A 14,669-nucleotide genomic window follows, 5' to 3' on the forward strand; every position below is an offset into this window, starting at 1 on the left:
AGAAACTAAGTACTGAACCAGGATTTCTATAATATAACAAAACTCACTTAAACTTTTCATCTATGACTGGAATTTTTGCATCGCTTAGAAAAGACTTCCTGGCCTACACTGTATATACACTGAGCTCATTGATGTTGTTTGTCTTCTTGAGTGCAGAGCTCCTGTAAGATCCCCACCCTCTTAATTATCCTCATTAGTTGCAATACCCTGAAATCTACAAATTCTTGTATCCTCCGTACTAAAATCTCACTTCCCCATCAACCTCTAGCAATTCAGACGACCGAGGGGCTTCAATACCAGAGAGTTAGAATTTTTGTAAGGAACTCTGCTCTCAGCTTATTTGATTTGTATGCTCTTGCTGATAAATTTAATTATATAGGCCTTGCACCTCGTGCTCAGTCAGAGCCTACTGTCATTGTTGGCTATTACAGTGTTGGACATAAAAACATTAAAAATTCATAACTCAGTAATAGTAATGGTAAAAAAACTTATGTCACTCTTAAATATTCATAATGATTTACAGACTGTGGGAGACCTTGAATCCGCGCATATCTATGGTGGCATCCTTGATCTGTTGTCTTGGTTTCACCACTTCCTTTGCCAACTGTGTGACTTCCATTCTAAAATGTACGTCATCATGTCATTTCCCAAGAATACCAACTATCAATACTGGTAATGCTGTTATCCCAGGCAGGATATTCAAGCGACAACGTCTTCATGATCATCGTAGCTATGTAGCACATTTAACGGATTGGTATAATTCTTAAGAAGGTTCTTTTGTCGAGACCTTTAACAATGACCTTGTAGGTAATATTCAAAATTATTTAGGACTACCTGGACAGCCACTTCCGCCCCAAAGTAGCATTTGACATAACTAACCATCATGTAATTATTAGTCAACTTGCCAGAATTGAGAGACCGGCATTGAAATTATTCATAATCACTGCATCACAGGGTATACAATAATCAGAAAGCCAATGGGATGCACAGCATTTCGTGATGGATGTGGATGGATGGCTTCTTCGGTGGATAGAAACCTATCTGACCAACAGAAAGTCTGTGATGTTCCTGGAGTATAGAAGTGTAACCAAGACACTTTGAATTAGTAACCCAACACGGTGCCTTCAGTCCAACCTTATTCGGTTTTCTAATTAATGCTATCCTATGCCAAAGCAGCCGAATCGCTTTATGATTAGCTTTGCTGATGATATAATTAGACACATCATCGGACTCTCCAACACTTACAACGTCCTCAGCTATGATGATGGTGTGTGTCAAGACCTGGGGTTGATCATCTCGGCTGAGACAATGAAGGTACTACTTAAAGGCGTCCTTCCCAGCCGAGAAGCCCAGTCTGCAGGATCCACTTTCATGCTAGGTCTCGGCTAGAATATATAAGCGGATACTTTGTTTGGACTTGTAACCAGAATTTGTCGCTAGTACAAAGGACGATATTAAATTGATAAACCTATCAATGGGCGAAACGTTCTGTAATGTCTTTTCATCACTACTTAGTTTGCAGTATGGCATTTGGATCCAAATCAGAAAATGAAAGTACGCCTGTGCCCTAGACCAACCCTGTTAAGATAACGCGAAGACAATACTTGACATAAGCTTAAACAGGAATGTTACGTGGTGTATTGCATGTACGACCTTCGCAGCGTCCTGTTGCGACCTCAATTGATCAGCTTTTGCAGCTAGTGTACATGCGTCGTGATTTTTACCGAGACCTTCCCGACTTGTCCTCTTGTGTTAAAAGAGTTTTGTATATATTAATGGTATTATATACTGACAAGTAAGTTAATGAGACACAATATGTACTTTTTTGCATTTTACTAAGAAGATATATATATATCAATAACAACACTGCGACTAGCCGAGGATTCGAACCCATGTCGTTTTGGCCCGCCTCATGGTGAGCGAAAAGCGCACATGACGCTCTAACCCACTGAACCACACAATCCTACAAGAATCAAGCACCAAGCAGAACTACGTGTTTTATCTTGATCCGAGGGCATACGGTGGTGTGGGTGCCTCTGTGCACCCACACCAAGAGAAGACGTCTCGTTCAATATATATATATATATATATATATATATATATATATATATATATATATATATATATATATATATATATATATATATTGAACGAGACGTCTTCTCAAGGCAATGCTTTAAACCACATAAGGATCATTTTGCAAAACAAGGAAAATGTCAAATATCACTTTTTTCGTTAGGAAGTTGGTTTAAATAGTATTGGCTAGCCTTCCCTTCACTCAGAGTGAAAAAGTTGTAATAGGCTACATATAACTTAGCAAGGGGTGGCTAAGAAGATTTCTTGAAATTTTATAAATTTCCATATTTTGTCACGAAAACTTGATTCTATTATTATTTTGTTATTATTATTATTATTATTATTATTATTATTATTATTATTATTATTATTATTGTTGTTGTTGTCATTATTATTATTATTATTATTATTATTATTATTATTATTATTATTATTATTATTATTCACCTTGATACTGTAGTATGCATTACATAACAGGTATTCAGACTTAATATCAATGCATGGATACTGCTGAATATTACAAATAATAATAATAAATACCAAATAAAATGTATTTAAATATTTAAATACATTGTATTTGGCACCTATTCAAGGAGCGCGCCAACAGCATTAAATATTTCTGCGAGACGTGAATACTAGCACCGCAAAATCTCGTGGAAACACAAAGTGTCACCGGGAGTAAGAACTCGCCGGAGTTGGCAACTCTCCAACAGTGGTTGCGGAGACTTGGCAACACTGCCAGAGGGGGGTACAAATATCACGCTACTAGCAGCGTTCACAACAATACATTCCACTTCTATATTTATATATTTTCCATATGTTTGTGTAGAGAAAATTACAGCAGTAGTATTTTTAACGTATACTTTATGAGTGGCTAAATTTACGTATACTCGAGGTTTATGGGTTAAAAGGTTTTATATATTTTCTGGTAAGTGGCAAACGTTAAAGCGCGGGAGAAATTGACAGAAGGAAGAGCGAGCATTGTGTGAACGTGAGGCAGTGAGCCAGAGATCGCAGTCTCGCTACAACCCTGGTCAGGAGTGGGTGTGCATTGGCTTCACACAGCAGCTGCCAACGCAACTTTTATTAAACATTACTATATGTATCGGTCTTGAAGAAGTAATCTCGGAGAATTCGAATATCTTCGTCACAACACGACTCCTCACCAGATTGTATCGAGATATCTGACTCGAGTGTCTCGTGTCATACCTGCTGCTAGTTTCGCCCCTGGACGACCTGATCACTTGTCACAATTGCTCAACCATAATAAACTCAGTAGCATCTGAACCAGCAAGTGAAACTCAAGGTTGCACCTCTTCCTCAACGACAGCGACCAAGCTATCGATCACCTGAGGTAGACAGTTTCTGGCCATCGCCTGAGAAGGATATCATCAGCAACTTCTGCAGTGTGGCTTGTCCATCACCCCTGAGTCCTCATGATGTGTGCATTCATGACACCAGTGCTCAAGAATGACTGGGAGATCTACAACACGAAACGTTCCCGTAATAATTCTGAAAGCTCATCGGTAAGTAACCAGAATATTCCAGCGATGGTAATTAGTGGGAAGTCAGCCGCTGGTAAGAGGCTACTGGAAATAGTAATTCTTCATTGCAAATGGTACTTTAAAGAGATGTCTTGATGCTGAAGAGCTCCTGACAAGAAGAAATTAATTTACCTTCTACTTTGATAGATCAAAGCGGATTAATTCTTTTTTATTCCCTGGGTGCTGTATGACCCTATGGGTTTAGCACTTCCTTATAAATATGATAATGTATGCCCGCTTTGGGTTCAGCGCTTTATAATACTCTTGACGGGAGGCGGTGTCTTGACGCTGGTGTAGGGTTCTTGATCCAAAGAATTGGAGCTAGCATGACATTCATTGGATTATGTGTATCGAATCAGCCTCCAATTCCCCAAGGCGCTGTGTGACCCCTATGGGTTTAGCACACCCTCTGGAAATAACTAATTCTATATGAATATAATTCCGTTATTGTATTTTTACCAGGACAAGTATGAGCACAATGTCAATATTTAGCAGTAATATTCTGGAGTGACAAGAAGTAGCTGGTAAAATGGGCGTGTCCCAGTCTTGTTTGAGAGACGCAAAGTCTCAGTCTCTCTCTCTCTCTCTCTCTCTCTCTCTCTCTCTCTCTCTCTCTCTCTCTCTCTCTCTCTCTCTCTCTCTCTCTCTCTCTCTCTCTCTCTCTCTCTCTCTCTCTCTCTCTCTCTCTCTCTCTCTCTCTCTCTCTCTCTCTCTCTCTCTCTCTCTTTCTCTTTCTCTTTCTCTTTCTCTCTCTCTCTCTCTCACACATATATTGGTTAATTCACATATAAAATAAACAGCAATTTCAATCTCACCGAATCTAAAATATCTAGGAAGGCAAGAACGCTAGTGAACTCAGTGTCAACATGCATGCAAGGACGCTTCTTCAATGATACAATTTATTTTGTTTAACAAGAAGCATGCGCGATACAAGTTAAAACATGATTACAGCAAGAAATTTGGTGTTTATTACCAATATTCTTATTAGCCATTGGGTTTTCTTTTCACACTTTTCACTGATATAGGGCCTCGGTTACTACACTTTCCCACGTAACTTGGAACAGTTGTTGTGCTGCATGCTTCCAACACTAGTGTCGGCTCTACTGAATTACTGGTGATTAGAACCCGTGTCACGTTTTTACATTGACACATAAGCAGTCAGCAGAACTACATCCCATAGTGCAGTCAGCAGAACTGCATCCCATAGTATCATTCAAGTTTATAATTATATAATTTGGCAATAGACATCAGTACACTGCAAACTTGTATGTACGTATATATAAAAGAGTCAAGGTCATGGATGCTAAAGGTTCAGAACCTTTCATAGAGGTGAATTTTGACCAGTGCGTTAAAATTAGCAAGAGTTACTATTTTAATTGGCACGGTGGCATGTGCACAAATTATTATTATTATTATTATAGTTTAGGGGGAAGCGCTAAACCCGGAGGATTGTACAGCGCCTGGGGGGGGTGATGTGGAAGATATTCAGGCTTAATTCGGGGAACTGGAGCACAGATCCAATTCCCTAATTCAAGAGCCCCTCACCAACATCAAGGAACCTTCCTTGAGGGGCATGTGCACAAAGCAGTTTCAGATAAAGATAGCGTCTTCAGGACACAATCTGTTTAGTGTAGATTTTATAATTTAGCAAGTACTTTTGTTCTTTGCTGATTCAGGCGCCTGGCATCATAGTTCACTATCTCAGAATTGTTAAGTCTTCCGGTATATGGGGTCAGAATCGGGATGGAAATTTTATGCTGAACACTTTGTGGTATAAATTTAAATTGGTAGAGCCAATGCTAAATTATTATTATTATAATTAAGGGGGAGCGCTAAACCCATGGTTAGTGGCCCGGTGGGCTGGTGGCTAAAGCTCCCGCTTCACACACGGAGGGCCCGGGTTCTATTCCCGGCGGGTGGAAACATTCCGACACGTTTCCTTACACCTGTTGTCCTGTTCACCTAGCAGCAAATAGGTACCTGGGTGTTAGTCGACTGGTGTGGGTCGCATCCTGGGGGACAAGATTAAGGACCCCAATGGAAATAAGTTAGACAGTCCTCGATGACGCACTGACTTTCTTGGGTTATCCTGGGTGGCTAACCCTCCGGGGTTAAAAATCCGAACGAAATCTTATCTTATCTTAAGATTATGCAGCGCCTGGGGGGATGTGGAATGTATTCAGGCTTAATTCAGGGAACTGGAGCACAGATCCAATTCCCTCGATCAAAAGCCCCTCACCAACGTCAAGGAACCTTCCTTGAGTATGTATGTATAATGTTCGCCAAGACCGTAGTCCTGGCACGGGTCTCAATCTTGCGATGACCCGTCTCTGGCTCCCGAGGGAGAAAGGTTTCTACAATGATGCGACATATGCTGTTCAAGCACACTTCTGGTCAGTTCAACTGGTGCATCTCATAAGCGACAACACCGTATGTACTCCTAACTATGGACACTAGCGAGGAGGAGGATATGTCGTTATCACAGGTAACAGCTTGTCTGGTTCGTTGACTCCACGGTACACTAGTGTGGCCGCAGTCATCTCTGGTTCCTCTTCGGGAGGGAATATCAATCTTAGTTGCCTGTGGAGTGTCTCAGTAACTTCGCACTCCAGAAGATAGTGTGTTAGGGGCCGCTGGACAACGTGCTGACAGTACTGGCACATCTCAGCCATGTCTACCATCATCTTGGCTGTGGGAAAGCCCAAACGAAGCCGATGGATGGCGGTACACTGCGCTCTGGACCAGCTTCTATCATATGGAGGGGGTTCTCCCTGAGTCGCTGCTCGGTACCACTGTTGAGATGGGGTATCACCTAAGACCTTCCCTATAAGTTTCATGGCTCTGGCAGCCACCAGTTTGGTCTGTCGTAGGCTGATTGGGACAGTAATCCCAACATGTGGATAGTCTGTTGCTGCCTTGGCTGCATCATCTGCCGCCTCATTTCCCCGGATGCCAGCATGGCTGGGGATCCAGTTCAATGTCGATCTGTTACCCTGAACTTCTAAGGCTGTCATTATGCTCAGGATCGATGTGATGAGGTGAACATTGTCCTGTGGTTGAGGATGGGAGAGGGCATTGATTGCAGAGGTGGAATCATTTTAGCATTGGTTCTCCTTGAGGAGAACCAATGCTAAAAAATATGTACGGAGTATAACAAGGCAATTTGACTTGTCAATGGGTGCCCACAGCTCATCATTGAAGAGTTCATCCTGCAGCTGAATGGTCCCTGGTTTGTTTCCTAGATACACGGTATTAATTGCCTGTTATTGCCAGGGCCACGTTCTGGCAGAAAAAAAAATACTGTGCAAATTTGTGAGAAACCTGCTGACAGTCTTAGGCACCCACTCCCGAAAAAAGTCTATGGATAAATCTCCGTAGACCTGTTGCCCCTATTAACTTAGCAGTAAATAGGTACCTAAGTGTTAGCCGACAGCTGTGGATTGCTTTCCTGTGTGTATTCCTATATGCTTTACTTTAATTTTTGGTAATGTAATAGAAATATTTCATAAGCTTTTAAGCATTTGTAAAAGTATTACATGCATCTAACTGCTTCGGTTTTTTCACATTCAGGTACATAATGATGTATGGTGTGAATTTAATTCCTCAAGTTTAAATTACATTCTGTACAATATATCGTCTAGTGATACAAACTCCCCAAGATATTTGTAAATGTAGCCGAAATTAGGCAATAGTTATAGCGAAGCTGCTAGTTGTACATGAATGGTATACAATACCGACAAGATGAAAATTAGACATGTGCAACATGCGTCTAATTTTGCACATGTCTGAAGTTGCTAGTTGTTGAGACATATACATACGCAATTTTTGTACCATGGTAGATGAATTCCAGAAAGTACTATACATTCTCTATGAGTTTGGTACTCGCCCATAGAATATATAAATAGGTAGAGTAATTGACGGTGTTGTGGACAAGTTAGCATTTATGTAAATGAAATGCTGGGTAGGCTAAATGTTCTAATTATGACCCTTACGGGCTTTAGCCCTGGAATTAATTATAATAATAATGGGTGGACTAGATTGTCACACCTGTGAAACTATAAGCTCGTTTAAACATAAAAATGAAAGAAGCTAGCTTTGCAGAAACTGCATAGAAGTTTATTGGGAGGCAAATCAAACTGAGGAATATCAATTTGAAGTTAAATGAACTATTTTACACTTGTTGCCAGGCGTGGATGCCAAAATTGGACCTCCTCAAGGGCAACTATCATGTTCTTTAATGTGACAACCTAGCATTTACTTGAAAATTAGACTGCATGTAATAGTGGTTAGGCGTGTGAGTGGGGCGTGGATGTTGGCTGTGTGTAGAAGTGATCTTTAAAAGATATTTCAATATAGGAATATGTAGACGTCTGTGACTCCTCTAGGATTGTTTGATCTAAAGAACCGCATTATATCGTACAAGAATAAGATAATGTAATGACATTTCATCAGGAAATAATTTGACTGTAACAGATATGCATTTTTTCCTTTTATAGCTACATCGATTAATTTTGTTGGTGATGTGAAGGTTTAAGGATAGCAAATTCATTATGTATGTTAGATAATAAGTCTACTACCAAACCACTATTTCTCCATATCCTTTCTAAATCTATATTTGTCGAACTTGAGTCCAATGATGTGTGCGAGTCATGTCATGGTTAGATACTTTCAGCACGTTATTTATATCACCTTTATTTATTTACGTTTTCTATTTGTACACTTCAGTCACCCCCTTATATATTCTGTCTTGCCAGAGTGCAAATTCAGTGTTTTCAGCCTACCTTCATGGTAAAGATTTTTGATACATAGGATCGACTTAGGTATTATTCTCATATTTTCCAGTGCTTTAGTGTGTTTATATCCATTCTCTAATGTGGAGATCAGAACTGAACAAAAAATCTAAATGAGACCTTACCCGAAGATACCTGGAGTATACTTGGAGAGGGTTTCGGGGGTCAACGCCCCTGCGGCCCAGTCTGTAACCAAGCCTCAGAGTTGAAGTATAACCCTAGGAAACCATACCCCCGGCCGGGATTGAACCCGCGGTCATAGTCTCAAAACTCCAGCCCGTCGTGTTTGTATGGTTTGTTTGCAATCGTGTCATTACGATTTCTTGAGTCATAACCCTAGGACTTCTATTATTTTGTGTATATAAGATGCTAAGAATTGTTTTAGCTTTATTGTAAACCCTTATGCATTAACATTTTAGTCTATAAACAGTTACTTCATTTTCTAGGATTACAACCTTATAATTGTCTACATAAAGTGCATCTGCCACTTCTGACCACATCAACCTGTCCACATCATCATGTAGCTTTTAAATGTCTTCATCAGAAATTACCTGACGACCTAGTCTAGTGTCATAAGCAAATTTGTATATGTAACTATTCTCGTCCAGGCAAGAAAGATGCATCATAATTTATTCCTGGAAATTTTTTGAAGAGCTGGATATAAATCTGCACTCTGGAATTACTCCCTACAAGAATAGGAGACTCATCAGTTAATGTAAAAAAAATGAAAACCTGAGGTGTAAAAGTACACGAAGTTAAACAGAGTACACTATTTTAAACACTACATTAATACTGTATAGTAGAATTCATGAATGTTGAATTTCTAGTTCATTTTTAAAGTATCAGTGTAGGTTCAGTATAAAGTACAAAGTATCAGTATTACATATTAAAATAGAACATATGGTACAATATTTAATATTTTATATATGGGGTAGGGCTCTTGTATAACAGCAATAGAATTTGGATTATGAAAGTAGCAATTCATATTTGCTTGTTAACCGCACAAGCGTATCATAAACCTTTCAGTCAGAATGTCAAATCACAATTATGTACTAGTTATGTTATAAAACTGGCTCTCTAGCAGTAACTTTTCTCAAACAGTGGACTGTAGCTCCCATGGAAGTCATCATTAAGGTAAATCTTAAATGATTGGTGAGTCGTCTTGCAAATTGGCTAAAATACACTTTGCTAACTATTCACTGTCAATCTCTATCTGTTTTTTTTTATATTTGCACAGTTGAATTTACAGGCCAAGAGTTGTTATCCTACCTCAGCTCATTTCAAACCCCCTCCCTATCTTAGGTATACTACCACTGTGATATGTGACCTACAACAATTGGCTAACATCTGAGTACCAACTAACTCCTAGGTAAACATGCCCAACATTTCTACCCATGCTAGGGATTGAATCATGGCCCTTTAGTATCTGAGCTGAGGTTGTTAACAGCTGAGCTGTGGTAGTTTGCTGTCTTGCTGGGCATTGAACCACTATCTTTATGTATTGCAGATTACACTGGCTTCTGGCACTTGCAGCTGACACATTGCTTCTCATGCAACCATTGATTATCCCTCCAACACTCATTCTATCTGTCACTACCAGACAAGCCCTCATTTGCCTTAAATACAGCTAAACTCTGGTACATTCCATAATACAAGTGCAATATCCACCCATTGGGAGGAACCTCATGCCTGTTTCTCCTCTCATTCCATGCAACTAATCAAGCTTTACACAAATGTGACACTTATCAAGCTATACCACATATAATACACCTAGCAACTATAACCAGGTGGAATACAATATAAAGCATTTATAGGAGGTAAAGATCTGATAAACCATAGTTATTTTTATACTTATTTATTTTAATTTTCTACAGTTATCTGCCCCAGCCAGCCATCGATCACGGCCTGCCCATGTCAGGAAAAGAGGCATAGGTGAAACTGGGCGTAGCTTCTCGTACCATGCCCCTTCTCAAGGCCGCAATGATATGATGTACCTTGGCTCGCCACCTAGGGCTTACCATTTGTCGACTAAGAATTCCAGATATGCTTCAAGAACTTCAATGGACCCAAATTCCCCTGGTTAGTTATGTTAAATAAAGAGTACTATACTGTACAGTTGTACATTATTTCTAAAAGCACATACATATTGTATGTAGATGCTCATTCATCTCAAGGATTCAGCTAGATGGATAAAATGCCTGTCTTGGTAGTAGACTGCCTATCTCCTTACTCTCCCCTGTCCTAACACTAGTCTCAACTATTTAATTCTGAGAGCAAGACCTGGCGTACACTGTACATAGCCTTATGCCAGTGCATGAAGATTTGTGACTAAGAGTACTGGCTTTGCATCTCTGTTCAAACAGTTGCTGTGAGTGACAGTTGGATTCAGCCTTCCTTCACATATCCATAGCCTAGGGAGGATTATAGTGCCATCCCATGGCCCACAGATTGTGGGACACACACCATAACCATTAAGAGTGTTTCAACAAGGAACTCATTCTGAATCCACCTGATCAGGGAACACCACAGACCAGGCCCAGTTCATTATTTACTAAACTCCAGTTGTATTATTTATTTATTTGAAAGAATGCCTGACATTAGTATTATTAAAAATCATGAAATAAACATTATGAAGTGGTAAAAGCAGAACAAAGATTTTTACTGACTTTATTATAATTGTACTTTACTGAACATGGGTCCCTAGTGTTTAATGATTGGAACAGATCTTAAATGTTAACAACATACAGTATATTGCTTTATTTGTTAATAAATAATTAAGGGCTCTACTGTTTTTTGCATAGTGTATAATAATAGATTTTGCACTGTTCTCTTCAGGGACCACTAGCCCACCAAAGAGCCCATTGGCCACCACAACGACTAGTGGCCCAAACAAGAGCCCATCTTCTGGATCTCTCTCAAAATTCCACAACAAGGTGGGTGTGATTACTTATTATTGTGGTGCCTATTTAAAGCTGTGGTAAATTCGTTCATAATGCAGGGAATACGTTCCAGAAAACTGGTGCTTTATGGAAAATAGTTCTGTGTAACTCGGGAACATAAACAAATGTGTGTCGTGGGGGTTCGGTAATGGATTTGGAGCAATAATACACACGTAGGATGTCTTGGTAGCATATAATAAGAAAATAAGGGGAGCACTCAGATCCTCACGCCTGACCTGTCTACTCTGGTATAATTCGGCGTCGACTGAAGGCAGTGCCCGAGGACATTTCAAAGGGTGATGTGATGTCACAGCAGGGCAGCAGTGAGTCACGTAACAGTTAGTGAGTGATTCACCTAATGGTCACTGGTATGAGCACGTACTACTGATACTACTGATAACCGATACTACTGATATATGAAGGTTACATTTCAGAGGCCTCCAAATTTGATGAACAACTTGTGTTTCTTTTAAATATTGTACTAGGTAGGTACAAATTAAAATAGGTTATCTTGCTTAAATTCTGGTTGTTGCATTTTTTTACACATCAGTTTTACAGGATAGCAGCTCTTATCCTGCCTCAGCTCATTTCAGTGCCTACCACTATCTAAAGTATATTACCAAACTCCCCAAGATGCAACCCCCGGTATTCTACTAATACCCAGGTACCACCTACTTACTGCTAGGTGAACAGGGGCAGCAGGAGTTTACAGCCTGGTCTGTGACCAGGCCTCTTGGTGGATCAGGGTCTGATCAACCAGGCTGTTACCATTGGCTATACGCAAACCGACATACGAACCGCAGCACCTAAAGTCAGGTACTGACTTTAGGTGCCTGTCCAGGGCATACTTGAAAGACAGCCAGGGGACTATTGGTAATAACCCTTATGTACGCTGGGAGGCAGTTGACAGTCTTGGTGTAAGGAAACATGCCCAGTGTTTCCACCCATAACTTTGATGAGTTTTGAGTTTTTCTACTCCCAGAGCCTGGCCATGGGCTAGCCTATGCTGGGGATCAAACCATTGACACTCACTATGTGAGCTGAGTGCGCTGCCAGTCGAGCCATGGACACCCTGTTGACATTAAAGTGTGGAGAGGGTTGATGTGACCATACTGGGCTGAAGTGCTGGCCATGTCTTTTTCGTTGATATGGATGCAGATTTATCTGCAGTTGATGGTTGTATATAGAGTGCACAACTATTATGTAATACATCTCTGATCAGTCTTACCTGTAGTACTTTGTACATCTGAAGATAAGGCATCATTGCTTATCTGAACACTGTTTTCAAATGAATATTTGGTAGTCTTTTTTTTTTTTTTTTTTTTTTTTTTTTTTTAGGGAAAACTTTGAAATTTAGCCAATAAAATGAAGTTTCTTGTATAATGGCTGCAGTATTTACCATTTATCTTTTAAGTTCTTCATCCTCTTCTTTTATAACTGTAGTTATAAAATTATAACTGTAGTGTAAGTGTGCCAGAGGCACACTTACACTACAGTTAAAAAACTGCAACATTAACTCCCCTCCTTCAGAGTGCAGACATTGTACTTCCCATCTCCAGGACTCGAGTCCAGCCTGCCGGTTTCCCTGAATCCCTTCATGAACATTCCTCTGCTCACACTCTAACAACACGTCAAGTCCTAAAAACCATTCGTCTCCATTCATTCCTGTCTAACACGCTCATATCATATCATATCATCAAAGTCCTCACATCTTGTAATCCTTACCAGAGCCAGAAATTCTTGGACCTAACTTCTTACTGGGGGAGCACCAGATAATTATTCACTGCAGAAGGCCACAATTAAGTTTACCTATTTATAGTTGATTAGGGCACATTATGCCATGACACTTTTATGTGAATAAGTGCATCAGCAGGCTTAGGAATTGATCAACTTCAGTTAAGGCTAAGGGGTAGAATACCTTCTGTCAAGGCTGAGGGGTGGAAGACCTCAAAATTACCTCTCCACTTCTCCCACTGTCTCCAGTACTAAAATCATTACTGTAATTCATCTCAAAAACCTGCAGCATAGGAGAAACTTTTCAGCAGTAATGATTCCCAACCATTGCACATGTCTTATTCATGAACTTATCAGTGTTGTATACCATTATTATATTGATAATAGTACACAGAATTGTTAAATGTTTATTGCAGGTGATGGATAAGCTGAAAAATGTTCTACACCTGAAGGATGACAGCAACCGTGAGGAAGAGCAGGAAGGCTCCAGAGGCCAGTCATGAGCAGGGAGGAAATTGCTGCAATAGGATACCCAAACTGTAAACAAAAATGTCACGGGTAAAGCAGACTAGTAGCATGGAAGGGACCCAAGGAATTTTGCCTGACGAAGAAGGTGATAGGTCATTGAGGCTGAGAAAGACAGATGAAGGAAAAATATGGAACTGTTAGTAAGCAAATCTGAAGGCACAGTAAGACAGGATCACAATGTAGTAAGGGAACAAGAGTGTATAAGCATTAGGCTTTTGACTGTAAGGCCTTAATTTAGCACAGTATATAAAAGAGTGCACACAAGTACTTAGAGTACATACACAATTTATGATTCACTTAAAAGCAGTTAGATTCAGGAAATGACCCAATGAAAATGTTAAATACATAAATTGAATACTGTAAATTTATGAATTGTTTAAGGAAGTTATTTGAACTCCAAATAGTTAACTATTATTTACTTTTAATGTAATATGTAGTACCATTTATCCATGTAAATCACCCTTAAGAAAATATTAAACAAAATTGTAACGAATGTCATACAATTAAAATGCAAATCAGTATTTTGGGAGAGCTTCAACCAGTATTGGTCACTTAAGCTCACATCCTCTGCTTTTCAAGTATTATATTAAGAAATATTTTGGTGTGCATTTGACAAATTTTTGTTGCTATTTTGTATACAGATAATATACACAGTACCACTGTTATATTTTAATTCATAGGAAAACTCATTTCACTGATATGCTTTAAGATCAACTGTGTTGCAAATGTTTCGCATCCAGCATAAGCAGTCCTAGGAGATAGAAAATTTAGGCTTATAAATTTGTGCTTGGTGATAAACTGCATCGTCTAATTCTGTAAAGAAAAATGCTTATATAGTGAAATACAGTACTTTATTATAGTTAAATATATTTTTAATATTTTATAAAGTAGTTATTAAGTTTTTTTGGTATATTAGCACCCAAAGTAGTATTATTGTGATGTACATAATGAAGTATTTTTTGTGAATGATTATCAGTTGGCAGGTGTGGTGTATTGGTCAGTCGTTTGTCCGTTGAAAGAGATGTGTACACTATATTTCCAAATGACTAAAATTAGGC

At 39.3% G+C, this 14,669-nt stretch overlaps 1 protein-coding gene across 1 annotated transcript; it reads left to right on the plus strand.

Annotated features, from left to right (window-relative positions):
- The first annotated feature begins 2,987 nt into the window (after positions 1–2,987).
- Positions 2,988–14,466, plus strand: LOC128702907 (uncharacterized). Its single transcript, XM_053797402.2, has 4 exons — positions 2,988–3,602; positions 10,285–10,489; positions 11,246–11,343; positions 13,500–14,466. The coding sequence occupies exons 1-4, from the start codon at positions 3,513–3,515 to the stop codon at positions 13,584–13,586; spliced, it is 480 nt and encodes a 159-aa protein (XP_053653377.1). The 5' UTR covers positions 2,988–3,512; the 3' UTR covers positions 13,587–14,466.
- The last annotated feature ends 203 nt before the right edge of the window (positions 14,467–14,669 follow it).

This window comes from Cherax quadricarinatus, chromosome 37, assembly GCF_038502225.1.
Source record: "Cherax quadricarinatus isolate ZL_2023a chromosome 37, ASM3850222v1, whole genome shotgun sequence".
NCBI lineage: Eukaryota > Metazoa > Arthropoda > Malacostraca > Decapoda > Parastacidae > Cherax > Cherax quadricarinatus.

What these genes read in the sequence shown, in the direction of transcription:
- LOC128702907 (XM_053797402.2), top strand. Translation starts at nt 3,513, where the DNA reads ATGATGTGTGCATTCATGACACCAGTGCTCAAGAATGACTGGGAGATC. An exon ending in AATGGACCCAAATTCCCCTG is followed by an intron (nt 10,490 to 11,245) that starts GTTAGTTATGTT and finishes TGTTCTCTTCAG; the next exon opens with GGACCACTAGCCCACCAAAG. An exon ending in TCTCAAAATTCCACAACAAG is followed by an intron (nt 11,344 to 13,499) that starts GTGGGTGTGATT and finishes TGTTTATTGCAG; the next exon opens with GTGATGGATAAGCTGAAAAA.